The sequence below is a fragment of the Dermacentor silvarum genome, chromosome 9 (assembly GCF_013339745.2).
Source record: "Dermacentor silvarum isolate Dsil-2018 chromosome 9, BIME_Dsil_1.4, whole genome shotgun sequence".
In the NCBI taxonomy this organism is placed as follows: domain Eukaryota; kingdom Metazoa; phylum Arthropoda; class Arachnida; order Ixodida; family Ixodidae; genus Dermacentor; species Dermacentor silvarum.
Window position 1 is genome coordinate 28,773,245 of NC_051162.1, and position 17,542 is coordinate 28,790,786.

Below are 17,542 nucleotides of genomic sequence, written 5' to 3' on the forward strand. Positions count from 1 at the left end.
TTTTTACAGCAGAGGCTTATGCAATACTGTCGGCTCTTAAACATATCAAGGACTCGAAAATACCCAAAGCAATCATCTACACAGACTCGCTGAGCGTAGTAAAAGCTTTAAAATCTCTTAAAAGGCACAAAAATCCCATAATAGTATCGCTTTATTCATTCATATGTAGTATTTATGCATCTGGGCAGCATGTTGTGGTGTGCTGGGTGCCAGGACACCGAGACATCGAGGGAAATGTACTGGCAGACCAGCTTGCCACATCCATCGAGGCAAAAGCTGGCAACACATCTATGCCCGTCCCTGTTCATGATATGAAGCCATATCTACGCAAGAGACTTCGAGTCCATTGGCAGCGTTTGTGGGACGGCCAGACTCATAACAAGCTCCATTTAATTAAGCCCCATTTAGGAAACTGGCCATCGACCACGAAATCTAGAAGAAATGATGTCCTATTCTGTAGGCTCAGAATAGGACACACTTACAGCACGCATAATTACCTGCTGTCTGGAGGCGAACCCCCAACCTGTACTAGATGCGGGGAAGCACTTACTGTACTTCACATCCTAGTACAGTGTCCATTAATAGAACCTGAAAGAAAGAAACACTTTGTTCAAGCCTATAGAGAGAACATGCCCCTTCACCCAGCGATGTTTTTAGCTAATGACCCGGTATTTCAGCACGACTCAGTTTTAGCCTTTTTAAACGACATCGACATTTTGCAAGTTCTTCGCCCGAGAGATTCATAGCAGGGTCCTCTTTCAGAGGACGCTGCTGCGACAGCATTTTGAAATGCACTCTCCTCCAGGCTCTTGCTTCTAAGGGTCTCTGTGAGGCAGTAGTGCCTTGTATCGCTCACAGCTTTTTTATACCATATTCATTGCGCCCTATCACATCATTGTCATGATCTTATTAATTTTGTATTTTACGCACCTTTAGTGCGCAGATTTTAGGCCCCTTTACAGCCACCCTACACCTACCCACTGTCATTGATCATACCATTGCTCACTCAGTACACCACGTCTTGGCGCTCTTTGGCCATAGCTGGCCCTTGCGCCAGAAAACAACATATATCATCATCGAATATGCACTTAACGCCATCACCAGGGCAGCCCAAGCACGCAAAATAGCCCGCGCACGCCTCCTGACCTCCCAAGAGAACCAACAGCGTTTGTACGATCGACAACACAGAGACGACCACTTTTCGCCTGGATCTCTGGTACACCTGTGGTCCCCGACTCGTCATGTTGGCCTGTCAGAAAAACTCCTGTCTCGGTACACAGGCTCATATCGAGTGGTGCGTGCCGTGACTCCAGTTACTTATGAAATCGACCCAGTCAATACCAGTGCCTCCTCTGCCCCAAATTCCACGCCTAAAACCGCATTACTCTCCTTTTACCACCGATATTTAAACGCACCGTGACAGTGCTTCTGCCGTCAGGAATAATGGTACATGCATATTGCGTGTTTCTTGTGGACGATGCGCGCGAGCGCCCCGACGTAGCAGACGAACTGCTCCTTGCTCTCGAGCTGTCGGCTGAACTGGCCAGTGCTGCAGTTGTCTTTCGTAAATATACATTGTAAATAGTCTCCAGTGCTTAACCCTTCGTTCGTGTAACAATATGGAACTTGTAATTTAGTAGTTACCAGAGTAGGCCGCAAAAAGTGCTACAGACTAGACCTTAGAAATCAAAACTATGTGCCCAGGCTTCACGGATATTTCTTTCTCTTTTTTAAGCGAATGTCATGTACTGTAAGCTTCTGTAGCCAACGGCATAAAGCACGCCCGCATGTGGTAGGTGCCGTTAAGAAGCATGTGGCGTTCTATAGGAATCTTGTCGGTTACTTAAGGTTCGCGAAGGATTAACGTTAACGCATTCTGGTCGCATGAACAAATCGATTTACCATTAGGTTTTATTTTTTTCCCCTGGTGACTCTGACATGCTCGGCCGGTTCACATTGAAGATCATTTTGAGTTTCTACTCTGGTGCTGATGGCCGAGGAGGCACTGTTACGATCGTACTTTCTTCCTAATGTTTTTCGACGCTATTCTTTTTCTGTTATAATTTACTGGCTCAACCATTTCTTATTGCGTCAGAATTGATTGGCCTAACTGCTGCTGCTCCTAACTTGTAAGCTGTGAGGCTGTCAACACGCCGCGTTGAATCGGGATCCGAGTGGGCCCAAGGGAGGATTCCCGTAATATATTCCTCCACTGCGCTTTTTATTATCAAATGTGTCTATGGCTGGTTTGTGTTTTTATATGAAGGCCCGTCAATGCGAGACAGGAGCGCAGATAGTATTCCGATTTGAGGAATGCATCTCAAAGTCATGAACTCGCGGGAACAAGTGCCGGATTGAGCTGTACCTGAAGGGTAAAGTTTATTACATGACTGTGCTAGCACTTCTTAGGTGGTATTGTTTTGGAATGTTTGAAGAAATGTGTACCATTCCTTGGTCCCTATGTGTAGACGTTATCATTTTCACGTTCATTTAATGACTGCTCAAATCTACTTTAATGTAACACATGATGCATATGGCTGGCACAGAAAGCGTTGACATAAAAGGTGGACAACTCGTTCTTAGAGTAGGAATAAAATATTCGAAAATTATAGGTATGCTGTTGTTGCGTCGATATTCTCAATCAAGCGCGGTTTTTGCCGATAGCGCTTGAAAACTGGAGCCCTTCGGTGTAAATGTACGCCACCAAAGGCTGATGTGTGTTTCACGTCTATTTACGTTATCCTCTTATCTCTGTCATTTCAGAATGATAACCTGTCTGTACCATTTGAGAATATGACGCAAGCTGTGGATGGCGAGAAAACGCTCGAGAAGCTGCTAGAGTTCGCCGGGAACAAGACTGTTTCAAATAACTCTGTGTTCTATTTTTTTACAAAGTAAGTATTCGTTACCTCTGAGCTTCATACCTGTTACATAATGACGTTAGGACATGATAGCTCTCAAAATGTCCAATGTTATTATATTGCATGGTAAAGGCACGTTCTGTTTATCGTGCATTTTTATAACTTCGAAATGATATTGATATATTGCTTCGCGGGAGGCTACTGTGCTGCCTAGCAAGTAATGTAGATTGAAAAAAAAATTTTTCGGCGTCCAGAAGATTTCATTGGGGTGCCAAACGTTGTAAAATTGGCACGCTTTACCCACGACCACCTTCTTAATATTTGATTGGACGCATTTGCTCCTCTATTTGGCACATCAAGGAGACATAAAGAACACAAAGAACAAGAATATTTTGCTACTTTCAATCATTATACGCTGTATCCTCAGCAACAATTTGCTCTGACTCAGCGCCGTTATATTACTTTTCAACTCTCCCTGTCTGTAACTAGTTGAAGTGTAGGCCATATAGGATGCCCTTCACGCAGCCCACTGTTTATAAATCAGCGTATGTGTGTGTTTGGGTGATGTTTTCATCGTCCATTTACACACATACGCTGATTTATTGAGTGCCAGTAAAAGGCTGGCGCGATGTAATAAAGCTACAATAATTTTCAATAAATACATGCTTCACGATAGCTCGCATTTCAGTATTCACATAAACAGTATTTAAGGACAGATATGTGCCCTCTAAATGCAATGGCAGATACCAATACACGACTAAACAAAGAGCACTCATGCACCGCCTCCTCTTATAGGCGGCCATTTATTGTTTTCCTACGTCAAAAAGCAGTTCCTCCAACGCATACACGCGATTTCATTCTCCATGAGCACTTCCCCTGCCCCGCAGCCTTACAACGGTGACGGAACTTTACCTGAGGAGGACACGCAATAGGGTACCTGCCAGTGATATTGTGACTTCTGAATAAAATGGCTTAAATAGGATAACACCACATGCCCTAAATCTAAAAGCTTGGCAAGACACCGATCTGTACCACCTGCTCCGGAGTTGCCCAGGTACAGGGCAAATGCGAGAGACATCGCTCAGATGGTTTGTCTTCCGCAGTCGCCGGCACGTTGAATACATTAAGTGAAGTCATTATTACTGTAAAAGGGGCCTTTCTAAACATCAGTACAATCTGACATTGCATGCATATTTATTACTTTTTTATTATGCCTTAGGCAGCCCTACTCAAACTTAAAAAAAAAACACTCTCTATGCTTATGTCATGTCATTATGTCATGCCTTCACATCAGTATTTCCGGCAATAAAAAGAAAGAAACACTTCGGAACTTTCAGTAAATTAGGCCAGGAAAAAGTGCACAAAGGAAATGTGTAGAACAAACCGGCAAAAGCCCCCTTTTTTTTACAGAACACTCAAAATACGTACGTTAGCAGCTAATGAGAAAAAATCTATATGCTCAAATTTGAACGCGGACACAGAACCAATGGGAGATAGCAGAATTATTTTTTCATATTGTGTGTCACCTAAAAGTTTTCCATGGTCGTCCCTATCGGGTGGCCCAAGCGCTCCAGCATTCCTAATTCAAAATAAAACTATCTTCATATTCTTCAGACGCGCATGAATATAAGTTTGTTTCTTAATTTTCTTGGTTGGCGGAATGGAACGAAATCAGCAATTTATTTTAGAGAGTAAATGTTTGCCCAGCAAGGCACGAGGCAAGCTATTGAGTGGTTGTCTAAGAATGCCCGTTTATTTCCCTACACCATAGTATACACGCGGAAGTCATGCATATTTCTGCTATGAAAATCCATTTACACTGTCTCTTAATGAATCATTGCACAACAATTATTTCATGAAGTAAAACAATTAACCTTTCGAATTCTTTTGACCATATATACAGGCCGACCCGCGTAATTCTAGCGCAACTTTAAAACTATGCAAATGGCACGTAGCTGGACAGAAGCAAGGTAATGTTGTTTGCCGTTGCTTGGATTTACTCCGATTATTTTTTTGCATTCCGCCTAATTACACAATTAGTGTTAATTATTTATTCTACCTCTCAAGCATTATACTTAGATGAAAGATTTCAATGAGAAAACTGTAGAACATGAGAAACTCTCGATAGAGCTTTTGGTTGCTCAATATGTGCTACAACAAAGTGTTTTTCCGAGCGTGGAGGAAACCCGCGAATACACGCAATATTGCCGGGGGAGTGGCGGCTCCAGACACTTTGCGTGTATTCGCAGTGTTACGGGCAGAGGTTTGATGAACCTTCAACATCGTCTGCTTGGAACTCGAACCAGGTTTACCATTGGAGAGGGTCCGGCAGGGAAGACGAGGTGACGTAAAAACAAATAACACAAGTTTAATAGATGGTTACGGGCGAGCGGTGTGCTCCTAAAAACATATAAAAAACGTTCAGCGTACCTGCGCCTGTATGCTAGGGCAAAAGTGTTCTCCACGTGGATGCTTGCTGGTTTCTTATACCCATCACCATCCGGCCACTCTTCCCCTCTCCTGCCCCCACCGCAGGACAGGGCAACCAGACGAAGAAGTGAGGGTGGGTGACCGTAGCGGGGTGAACGTCCCCAGCGGGGGTGAGATGGTCGCAAGGCGGCACGACAGGTTTCGTCTCTGACGTATCTCTGACACTCGCGACGGACACGTCTGTTCATATTGACGAAAGAGATCGTTTGGCACGCCGTTTCCCATGCGTTCGCACCTGGTCCGGGCATGGCCGCTCAAAGTGAATTGTAACAGACTGCACGTGGTCCGTGCATGGCTGCTCTAAGTAAATCGCAACAGACTGCACGTGGTCCGGGCATGGCCAACTAGGGGAATCATAACAGACGGCACGTGCTCCAGGCATGGCCGCTCTAAGCGAATCGTAACAGCGGGCCATAGTTACGTCGGACACTCTGCAGATGTTATGAAAAAAAAAGAGTAGCACTGCACGCATGAACCGTCTGGATATGCTGTGATACTAATGACGCAGATAAAATGATAACATTGCTCGCACAATCAATAAATATTCCCGCAGGATATAGTCATATATTACTTTCTTGTGTGTTATTTGTCAATTGCACATTTAGGTAAGGGCGCAGGTCCTGGATTTCACATGTGTGTGTGTGCTTCAGAAATTTGCTGCCGTAGGATGCCGCTTGAAAGTCTATGCTTCCTATAATTCTGCCTTTAACACGCGTAAAAGCTGCAACAATTTCCGTTTTAGCATTTTATGTCCTTGGGAATAACAATAAAGAATAATACAAGCATTGCGTCTCCTTATCTAACAGCCTGCCTAACTACACTTTACATGTTTTAACAAAATTGCCGTAGATGTGGCTTCCCTGTAGATGTGATTGGAGATGTTGAGCAATACATTCTTCACACTTTAGTAATTCGTTTTTGTACAACTTCAAGTATGCACACCAAATAGATTGCGATTTTATAACTCGCAAACGACATAATGGGAATTTTGTAAAGTACGGTAACAAGAGCGTGATTGGTCGGAAATAAACACGCACATATGCACACTGTCGGTTCCGATGGTATCACACAGCTGTGCGTTTAGTCTTCCGCTTCGCAGGATGCGTCTGTACATAGGCAGAACTAGTTTTCGTAATTGCGTTCAAAAGGATGAACATATCGTTTCAAACTTCACTTGTTTATATTTTAACGGAAAACGTGGCAGCCGAGTGAACAGAGGGTGGCAGAATGCATATACTTACACGCAACATTGCTCCATTTGTTATTGCTCTGGTGCTGACAGCACGTAATATGTCGAATACGTTGGTAAAATAAACAACATATTTTGCTTTCATGGTGGGCTCATCCTCGAACCTCCCCTGAAATGTAATTTAGGCCAATAGTTCCCAAAGTATCGAGATGCTCGTGCTCTAGAAATCTACAATAAATGAGTTTCAATAAATAGCCTTCGTGGACACTAACATATACTTTGTTGGGCATTCACTTAGAACCCATATAGGTTTTTTATTTCTTTGCTGAGGTAAACTGCATTCATTCTCGCTAATAATACATATCACGTCACCTGGCTCAGACTAGCGAAAAATGAAATCTGTAAGTGCTCTATACGGCAATACAAGCTTTCAGTGCGTGGTGAAAAACGTGACACTGGCATAAAGTGCATGGTGAATAAATTTGAATTATTTGTTTAGTGCATAAAACGACAAGTGTAGGAACAGTTGCGAAGAAGGCATGACTGTGAGCCCTGCACACTTAATGAGTATACTAACCCAAAGGTGATATAAAACCAGGGTTCGGAAAATTACAAAAGCCAATTTTGTGTATAATTTAAAGTATAAAAAAATTTGAAATATATTTCTAAAGTCAAGTCCTTATGTCACACTCCTGAAGATAACGTTGCGCTTCAGTTTCTGATGATCCTAGCCAGCGATATCTTGTAGCTTGACTAGAGCCACAAAAGAACTGTTCAAGAACGCATTCGGCCAAATAGACTGTCACAGTTAAAATAGTAAATTTTGCTGGCGGCATTCTTGCTTTCGCTTTTGTGACTGAAGTAGCCAACTGAAGGCCAGTTATGGTTATGTTTGAAAATGCAATCTGTGCTCTCGTGCGCCTTTTTTATGACAATAAATGTGCCGCATTTTGAACGTATCTCCCGGCCCATTCTTCATATTTCTCTATGTAGCTTCTTGCCTTGAATTATGTTCGTATGTATAGTGTTTTTTTTTTTCAGTCGAAGTATACTAAAGGAAAGCGGTAAACAACATGAAACTGATCAAGTACCAGTTGAACTTTTCGGTAAGATTTTTATTGTTATATAAAGCCTAGCAGCTTATCCTGTTCAGTTTGTCAGACATCACCAGTGCTACCATATTGACAATAATGTTGCAGTAATGGACCAGGAAGGATGTATTGTTATTGCGGTGCTCATTTAACTATTTCGAAATTCTAACGTAAACGGCAAAAATTGACGCTAAGGCGCGAAAAAAAAGAAATTTGCACCAATCGTAAGTTTGCCACTTCTGAAAACAAAGCCAGTGCATTCCTTTTCGTAAAAACGGCCATATAACGGCATCAAGGGAGAGCATATTGAGAAACAATAGGGATATGATTATACTCGTAATGATACCTCGTGATATTTTATTTTCATTTCGTTCGATTTGTTGTTTCCGACCCAATACAGGACAGGGGAAGGTACCGCTGAAGGCAGAAAAGTCTGCCTGACAATAGCCCAACCAACGATGAACTGTTCAGCTGTAGCGTGAACATTCTATAAGAAATTAAACAGTTGATAGCGGATGCATTGGGAAAAAGTTCGGTGCAATAAAAGTAGCGACAATTAGTAACACAACAAAAACAAATCAGTTTTTTTCTCTCGTAGATCCTTAACCACCTGGCGCTTGAGGTCATACGTATTCTATGCAGGAGCACACGAAAACAAATAGGATTTAACAATATTTTTGAAACGAAACGTCGCCATACATTCTTTCACATCCATGAGTGTGATAAATTGGGCGTTTGCATAGCAGATAATTAGGCGAATGTGAAAACCGAATCAGCTGTCAAAAGCAACAAATGCTATCTGTATGGACTTCTATGTGAACTTCCTTGTATTGCTTGGCACCATGTCTGCCGATGTAATAAACATGTAGGAGTGGTAAGTGCTGCATTTGTTTCAATATTCCCTTATTGATCATGTGAGCGGAAAGATTGTATTTACCGTTGTGCATACACTGTCGTAAAAAATATCTCCGCACAAAACATAACAGTAAAATATAATTGAAATACTTTTGCGAAGATACAGTACCTACCAAAAGAGGTCATTTAGGGTATACTTTGTCGACCATCAATATGTGTTATCACACGTCTTATACTATATTACAAGTTAGCGATGACAATGCATAAGAATCCATTTGCTTTAAATGGTGTCGACGTTTTCACAGTTTAGACAAGTACGCTAAACGTGGCTCTCACTCATTTTTAAGAGAAGGTGCACTATGAATATATTGGGGGGTGGGGGAGAGGTTGCAAAAAGAATTGAGAGAAGAATTGTTCCAAAAACGCTGTAAAGAAGCCTTCCTGTTGCGAAAGCTATCAAGAGACCGGGAACGCAATTCTGTTATGAGTTCTCGCAAACCTACCACTCTATGGGCGGCTCTTTATCGAGATTATTTTTCTCGGCATAAACACAGTAGGTTGAATGCTCTACCAATGCTCACATCTCTCAGATATTCTGAGGCTGTTTCATAAGAATGTGTTAGTGATGTCTTACCACATTGCATACATCGAGTTCAGTTATGGCACATGTCCACCAAGATTGCGTTAACGAAATGTCTTAGCACATATTACAAACAGTGGTTGACAGCTTGCTCATTAGTCAGTGTAATTTCACGGAGTGGGCGCGTTGTTTTGAGCTACTCGGAAGAGTGTGGTAGCATACACTTATTGAAATTGATGCGAAGTTCACGACGATTTAGTAGTTTTATTTTTTTTTATTCTTAACTAGCAGTAGGCTACCAGTGTAACACAGCATCCGAGAGTTTAAGGTGGGATGATTCATTTTCCCTCTGTAAGTTTACTTCCATGCCACACCTGTACGAGTCTCTTTGGGTGCTCCTTGGCAGGAGGCTGCCTTGGCAACTGGGACCCAGGGAACGATTGTGTCCTGCGCAGTATCTGCAGCAAACAGTACCTGCAGATCATGAAAAAACTTTCTATAAGTGGCACGATCTGCTTCTCCACACAAATTTAGACAAGTTATATCGGCTCAGCCTAATGTATTTATTGTTTTTAGAGAAGCGTTATATATACACCTTTACAGTTTTAGCCTTTTATATTAGTAGCACAACTAACTAGTGTTTTTTAGCCATTTTCTGTTCGATATTTATTGCATACAGTTTTACTCCGTTATGTTTAGGTTTGTAACCCCTTTGTTACGATGTTTTGTCAATAAGCATTAATAAAAAAATTGTTCTTACTCTAGTGCCTGGGAACCCATTGGGTCCTAGGTATGACAAGGGTAGTTCAAGGGAACGTTACAGGTCCCAGAACCCTCCACCCAGAGTCCATAAAGGTATATTCCATTGCACTGGGACCTTTTCTGCACAATGAACAGGATTGGCCCACGAGACCGGAGTTTTTGCGCGCGCACATGAAAATTTCTCGGAAACCTAGCCATAAAGAGCGTCGCTGTAAAAAAATAAAATAGCGCGTATTCAGGAGCTAGAGTTTTCAAGGCGCTCAAGTCAAATTCCGACTCCCAAAAGAGTTCTACAAGTAACGAAATATTTCAATATCGTGTAGATAACTCTACGGCATACGAAATAACGAAAACATTGACCATTGCTTTTTATGCTGTTCATGATGATAGTTTTCAGTAGCTAATGAGTCAAGTAGGTATTAGAGGCAATTAGGTAGCCCATAAGTTAGCTATCACCATGTGCGCATTCAGCACCCTCACTGCAGTTACATTTGTCGCATAAGGCACCATTACCTTTTGTTGCACTGCAGCATAGACTTGGCAACCAGATATGCGTCAATGAACTGGCGCAGCATTTATTGTGTGTCTTCAAGAGAAGAAGGCCCTGAAATTGTAGCTTCTGTGGCAATGCCAACTCTTCAGTGCAGCATATTATCATAGCAGGTCCTACGTTACACCAACGGCGGGTTCCTCTCCGTGACCTTTAAACGTTTTTAACAGACATCCTCTCACAGTAAGCACAATGCTCGAAACATGGTCATGCCTTGATAAACCGAGTCCGTCAATTGACGCCCTCAGTGACCGTTAGCTGGCACTTCATTGAAGAGCCACATTATTGAGTTATTGTATCCACAAAGTTTTTTTCTTTCTGACATTTTCATACGGTGGCCTTGTCGTTTTGGGTGGTCGCATTTATGTGCCAATAGGAATGTTGCCTATATTATTATGTAAAAAAATTATGTATGCTACTCCAATACTCTATTATTTCTCGATCTGTGAGATGTGTGAATGTTCCTGCTATTGGATACCGTTTGCGGTGCTCGTGTGTGTAGGGAAAATGTTTGCGTGCTTGACTGAGACGAAGAGGGTACCAGGTGTTCAGTTTTGTATGCTTTGACAACATGAGGGACACAGGCAATCAAGAAAAGGAAGGCACAAGGCAAACTTATTGCGCGTTTAATGGAAGTGCACAAATGAGGAAACAGAAAGTTCACGTTGAAAAAAAATAATTTGACGCCGGTAGTGGATAAACCAACACAAATTGCATACGCGTGTGATGTACTCCCAATGCAGCTACGGCGGTGGTTATCTTTCGTTCTGTATTCTCGAATATTCGCGAATAAATGGTAGATTTGGCCCAAGGAGTGTTATCAGTGTCACTCATGGCACTTCGGCCACAGCGGTGCTTGTGACTTTTCCTGGGTGTGTAGTTGTCGAAATGTTCTTGTTCATTTCTTTATTCTTACCTTAGTAGTGTGTTTGGGATAACCGTGTCCATAGACACCGGCTTTTTCGTTATTCTTTGTGTCTAAATAAAGAAATACATTGCCTTGAAAGAAGGTGCCCCTGCGGTCTTTTATTACAACGCCTTCTGAAGTGGTGGAGTACACTGTTCGGTATAACGAGGGAAACCAAAACAGAACTCAAAAGAGTAAAAAAATACCTGCATTTTGCAGCCTTGTTTAGCAAAGCAATGCAAATGAGAAATGATACATTATTTCTGACGCGAAGAAATTGTGAGCGTCTCATGAAATATATTGCATAATATTTATAGATTTTATATTGTAGTGATATAAAATGACTCTTCGAACTAGTCATTTCTTGCAGCGCATCTTGAATGGATTTTTTCGAAAGTATCATATCAGTAGAACAGCAAGTTGCAGAATCTCAAACATAAATAATAACTCTCAATTATCTTTTCAGAAATGAACACCAGGGGAACGTTCTGTAGTACGAACGCGAGTGCTGCAGTTGTGAACATTCCAAATGAAGCACTTGGTATTGACTTCGCTGCCCGTGCGACGGCGTTTGTGTAAGCATATATTGTGCAATTTTTCTTCTCCAAATAAAAATGCAAAGAAGCCACTGCACTCAAAAATTGGATTTCATAGAATCACATTACGCTTCGTTGTTTTTCCCATGCTAGTCCTCTTCGAAATCCAATATTTCATTGTGCATCTTTTGCGAGTCTTCACTAGTGGCTATCCTCTTAGCTACTTTTCTGTAGGATGACAGTAATGATGACGGGGGTGCCAGCCGTGCCTAAATCATCATTTTCCTGGTTATCATGTGCAGCGCCTTCGCTTTTGTTCCTTAACCATTATTCTTCCCTTCCTAACCAATAACTATGTGTGTATTTTCTCCATTTCCTTTGATGAGGCACTCAGCCTGTTTTTATTTGTTATAACAAAAGTGTGAAAGCAGACCGAACCACCCAAAAATGTGACGAATACCATTTTAGCCAGGGGACGTGGAAGGTGCGAAATGCTGAATATAAGCCAAGGAAGAATTTAAAAAATGTCTACAAGCACAGAACATACAGCGCAAAGAGAACAATGACGCTTGAAGTCTGTCTTATCAGTTATCAGTCCGAAATTTGCGGGTACACAACACTTATTACAAATACACGTGTTAGCACGAGCCAACTACTGACTTGTCGGTACGAAGAACCTTGGAAAATTTGAAAAGTAGCATCAAGTGGGAATGATTCGGAACATTGCGACCCCAGCAAAAAACTTCAATAAAATATGAAGCTCTTCTTGAAGCAATGGTCGTAGCGTTGAAAAAAAAAAGGCCACAATGAATGTGACAAAAACAACGCTAACGCGCATAGAGCTTTCCGTAGCGCTGGTTTCCATGCCCGCGTGACAAATACATTGGACAAGTGAAAGGATTTTTTTCATCTTTTACATGCTGAACGTGAGCTGTACATTTGGGGGTACGCTTGAGAGTATGTAGGTGACCCTTTTACTGATAGCGATGAATGCAGATGTAAGCTAGTGGTAAAACCTTCTTCATGCGGAACAGGACGCGCTTTGCGTAAGTGGTATCAAAGCGCGGACGATGCCTCTTGCAAGGGAGCCTTTTAACGGGAATTCCCCGCGCGAGTCAATATTTTAAAGGCATATATGTTTTGTGTAAGATAAGTTGACAAACACATTTCTCCTTATTACAGTCGCAAGAAGCACTATGATTGCTTGATGATAGTGGTACGATCCGATGTTCTGAGTTTGCGTTGTTGCCTCTGCCAAATTATTGGTAGTTTTGTGCCTCAAATCAGTTAAGAAGACGTCTTATAACTTTTGCCGCCTCAGTCTGGTTCTGCATGTGGCGCATATTTACAGTTGCGTAAGGTTTAATTTTGTGGGAATTTTCGAGCCCAGATAAAACCAGCACAGAGTTTATATTTTGTCTCAAACGTTTCTATTACACTAGCTATAGTTCCTGTTAACAGTCCTTAGGTCTGCAATCCCATAGCCAACACGTTATAATCTCAGATCTTGCACATATGTTCGATGTCATAAGGATGTTAAGCCTTATTTATTGACCAAAATTTTTTGTGCTAGCGCAAAAATGTTTCGGTAATTTTTCTACAGCTCTTGGAATTCCCATTGCTTTTATATCAATCTAGTAGAATTGACTCATTCATGGAAATGTTCGACAACGTCGCTGTCAGTAATACATGTGAGCAGGTAGAAGTGGCTTGACGCAGGTGTGCGTGAGAAAATGTATACATTGGAAGCTATATATATGTCAATCGTAGACTACGATTGACATATATATGTTTCGCTCAAGACGACTATTTTCGAAGATAAGATACTTGTGGAATTGCGTGAGGCACGCATACACATTTCTATTTGTGTAGGTTTTAAATCTCTGTATCATTCTCGGCCACAGATTCGGGTCAACAAGGTATACGAGCTTTACTCCGAGCGATCGGCGATATATGAATGAGACGTTCTTGTAAGTGCACACTGGATTTTATATATCTTCAACTTTTATTTTATCTCTTAGGTTTAAGAAAAATTGTGAAGCCGTGTGTGCTTCAGCTATTTGTGAATACCATTGTCTAAAAATCTCTCATCAAGCTGCGTCAAGGGTAACATTATTGTGGATAGCATTACAAAGATTTTATTACCGAGTTAGTGACCATATATGTTTTCAGGAATGAACATTCTTCTCTTATGCAAACAAATTACCCCTCTTCCTCCTCTTCTTCGGCCGTGACGATCTTCTTCGAGCGACCCTTGCGCTCGGCGCAAACTCACGAGGCAATGTGTGTCTCCAAGCCTCGGCAACGCGGAGCTATATACTCTGGAGTGGCCTCATTGTCTAGCTCGCCCCCGCGCGGCTGTGGGGAGAAGTTAAGCAGAGCTACGGCGGAAGAGTGAGCGGCGCGGCTGCGGAGGTTAGGCAAGGCGTCGCAAGTTGGCACTGTGGCGGGAGCAGCGGCGGGGCGAGGAGGTGGCGGCGAAGCGGCGGCGATGAGGTGGCACTCCGTTGCTAGGCGACGATCGTGACATCATCGCCAGGCGGATGAGTTTTCTGCGTACACCACCGGATTACCTTCATCGTAAACAGCTTCGCTGTTAATAAATAAAGGAGCAGAAATAAAGAAACCGCAGAACCAACTTTGGGTTAGTGTATTTGTAGGCGACAGCCACCATGGTGGACCACGAAGAGAAATCGGTACATTTAGGCAGCACTGAAACGTGTACAATGACAAGTCATAAGTGCTTGACCTTGCAGAAACGCACCAGAGAGAAATTTTAGGATAAGATACGCGCAGCTAATTACGCATAGGTGTTTCCTAAAAACGGCTCATGCTCACTACGGGAGATTGGCCGACAAGAATGGTAAAATCACCTGGGCCTGATTAAGCAGGTATTGGAATAAATTAAGACGGAAGAAAAGACGGTATGAAGCTTATAGAAAAATATCCAAAAAACAATAAAAATGTGCCGATTAAAACATCTAATACGTATATGCATATTGTCACGTAGTTGTGACGATGAAGAAAAGGGCAGCAATACTGTGAATGACAAAACTAGCTTTTATTGGGCGAAATTGAGCGAAGACGTGTCAGTATGTGTATGAGTGCATTACTACGAAACGCGATATGGATGAGGGACGCTCCTCTTACAAAAGGACTCTTACGAATATATTAAATCAACTCTTACAGATATATCAAATCAAAAGCAGACCGGATGTCTAAAGTGCACACTTGCGGATGAGCATAAAGTTATGCTGGAACACCCACACCTTAGTATGTCTCATAAAAAAAGAAAAAAAAAACCTAACAGAGATGTTTGTGTTGTTTCAGGCACGCGGATTTAGCGAGAAAAAAATACAGATACCACTGAAAAAAGTCATATGTCTTTCCTAACTTCAACAAGCTTTTGAAATAGCGAATAAGATTTCACGAGTGTACTTTCTGATGTCAGAACAAGTATTAAGGGGCAAGGAGGCCATTTCATAAATTTTGCTGAGTCTACATCAGCGCAAACGGCTATTTAGTTGCATGGATGTCAGAACCTGATTGAATACAATAGTTTCAAACTATTATGGGTTGGGCAACGCACGTTCCTTGGCCTCAAATATGCATAAACTGAGAACGCGTGGAGTTGTTTAATTAAAAGCAGGATGTGTGCTGTAGGGTAGCATTTATTGCAGTTGAAAGGGTTTTGTAGAGATAAACAAGATGATAATAAGTATTTATAGGTCATAAGAAATAAAATATTGTGACATGAAGCTAAGAGAACAAACATTAGACTTACAGAGCCAACACATTATTTCTGTAGTTCTTACAAACTGTACATAAACAAACATGACGAATACTAACGCGTTTTATGAAAGCACGAAAGAAGCGGTGAAAAATTCGCACCATAATGACTCAATTTATTGCAACTAGTGTCTTGATGCTACCAAGGTAGAGGTAATACACATTATTTTCTACATATGAATTTCAAATTCAATTGACAGTATTATCGTCTAGCTTGCTTTTGTGATATCAGTACACTCGTCTGAGCGTCCGTACGACATTCAACTACCATTTTCTGAAGTTAAACCCATAGAAACTCATAGAAAAGGATGAACGACATCAACACCCGAAGAGTCAATCCTCGCTCTGGCATTTTTTTTTCTAGTCGTTTAGTTACCTTCATAACCATCTAGTGTTTCTTTTTGAATCTCTTAGGAAGTGTGTATTCTTACTGTTTTCTCATTTTAGCCAGAAGAAATATTCTTAAGTAATTTACTTTATTTGCCTAACTGGTAAGTAAGCTTAGGATTTGCATTCACAAGCCCTTTTTATTAAAATGTACATGTTTCGACCATATTTCGCCAACGAAGATATTCCCTTTTCAATCCCTACAGACTTCTTACAACGCAATTGAGAATTATAGAATTGGCCGTAGTAAATGAAACGTGTTTTTTGGATAACCTACTAGCAAAAAAATAATTGTCATTTTTATTCGTCTTCGGCAAGGACCAAACCCACTGGTGTAGTTGAATTGATTAATTTCATGACAGTTGTTGAATTCAGTTGCTTCGTTTTACAGACGATGCCACCAAGAGACAAAAGTTGAACAGCAGGCAGCAAGATGAAAGAATTGGTCACACGTTTCTTTCTGCTGGTCATTTGAGGAATAAATAAACTATTACAAGGCCTGGTTATTTGATAACATATTGTTTTATTACGTGGGCTGCACTGGCTTTTGTTAAAGTCGGGGTGAAGGAAGCGGTCCCGCAACCACGGCCGGTTGCCCAGGTGAGTGCCATGTGTAAAGCGGTTTCGGTCGTAGTGGTTCAGTCACATCGAGGATGCAACTTGTCGCGCTTCTGGGCAATCTAATTCTTGTAGGGAGTTTTATGGGACAGCGAGGAACTGACCTTGCACGTGAGATTTGGCAGCGTTTTATATTCGCAAAATGAAAATATAGTCTTTCCCGCATTAGTATGCTAACGCTTCTTGCGATTACGTGTAAAACTGCGTGTCGGTAGCAGCATCACTGGGAGCAAGGTGGAGTGAGGCGTTCTAATCACCGAGCGTGTGTATTCGTGCCTATAAACAGCGCTTATAGTTCAAGGCCCACTTTCTGAGTGGGATTGCCACCGCCCGCTACCATTCCTGACATACGGATGGCTCTGAAAAATGATTAACACTCCTCACGTCGCGACCTCGTTCTCGTAAGCACTTTTCGGCTTCCATCTAAAACTTTAAAAGCTGCACTTTTAGCTTTGAAGCTGCGCTTAAACGAAGAACATAGTTGTACGCTGTTTAAGCACAAACTTCAAGTGTTGTTCGGCCAAGCTGTTGGCGGGGAGCAAAGGACCTTGCATCGGGCTTCGACTTTATCCATATCCTACTAAGCTCACATGCAAGACGCATGCACGTTCTCTGTCAAAACCTTGACGAAAAGTTACCAAGTGCTGCAGTGGATGCTTCATCTTCTAGCATGACTGTAGTGCATATAGAGGTGGATGCAAGAAAGCAAACGAGAGACGTAGACATAGCGCCGTGTCTGTCTCTTCCCTACTGAAAAAACCCCGTATTCCTTATACCACCTATATCCAATAACATCATATGCCATATCAGAAAAACGTGTTTTTGTATGGGATCCTACATGTTTCATATCGGATTATTGGATATGGGAGATATGGGGCATATGGATTTTTCAATCGGGTTTCGTGTGACTTCTTGCGTCTTCTTCTA

The 17,542-nt window shown here is 41.8% G+C and overlaps 1 protein-coding gene across 1 annotated transcript; it reads left to right on the forward strand.

The window, feature by feature from the left end:
- Nucleotides 1-2,741: 2,741 nt before the first annotated feature.
- LOC119464688 (uncharacterized) lies at nt 2,742-16,503 on the forward strand. The gene is made up of 5 exons (XM_037725680.2): nt 2,742-2,894; nt 7,582-7,646; nt 11,752-11,860; nt 13,726-13,791; nt 16,389-16,503. Exons 1-5 carry the CDS (start codon nt 2,794-2,796, stop codon nt 16,432-16,434), a joined length of 387 nt encoding a protein of 128 aa, XP_037581608.1. The 5' UTR covers nt 2,742-2,793; the 3' UTR covers nt 16,435-16,503.
- The last annotated feature ends 1,039 nt before the right edge of the window (nt 16,504-17,542 follow it).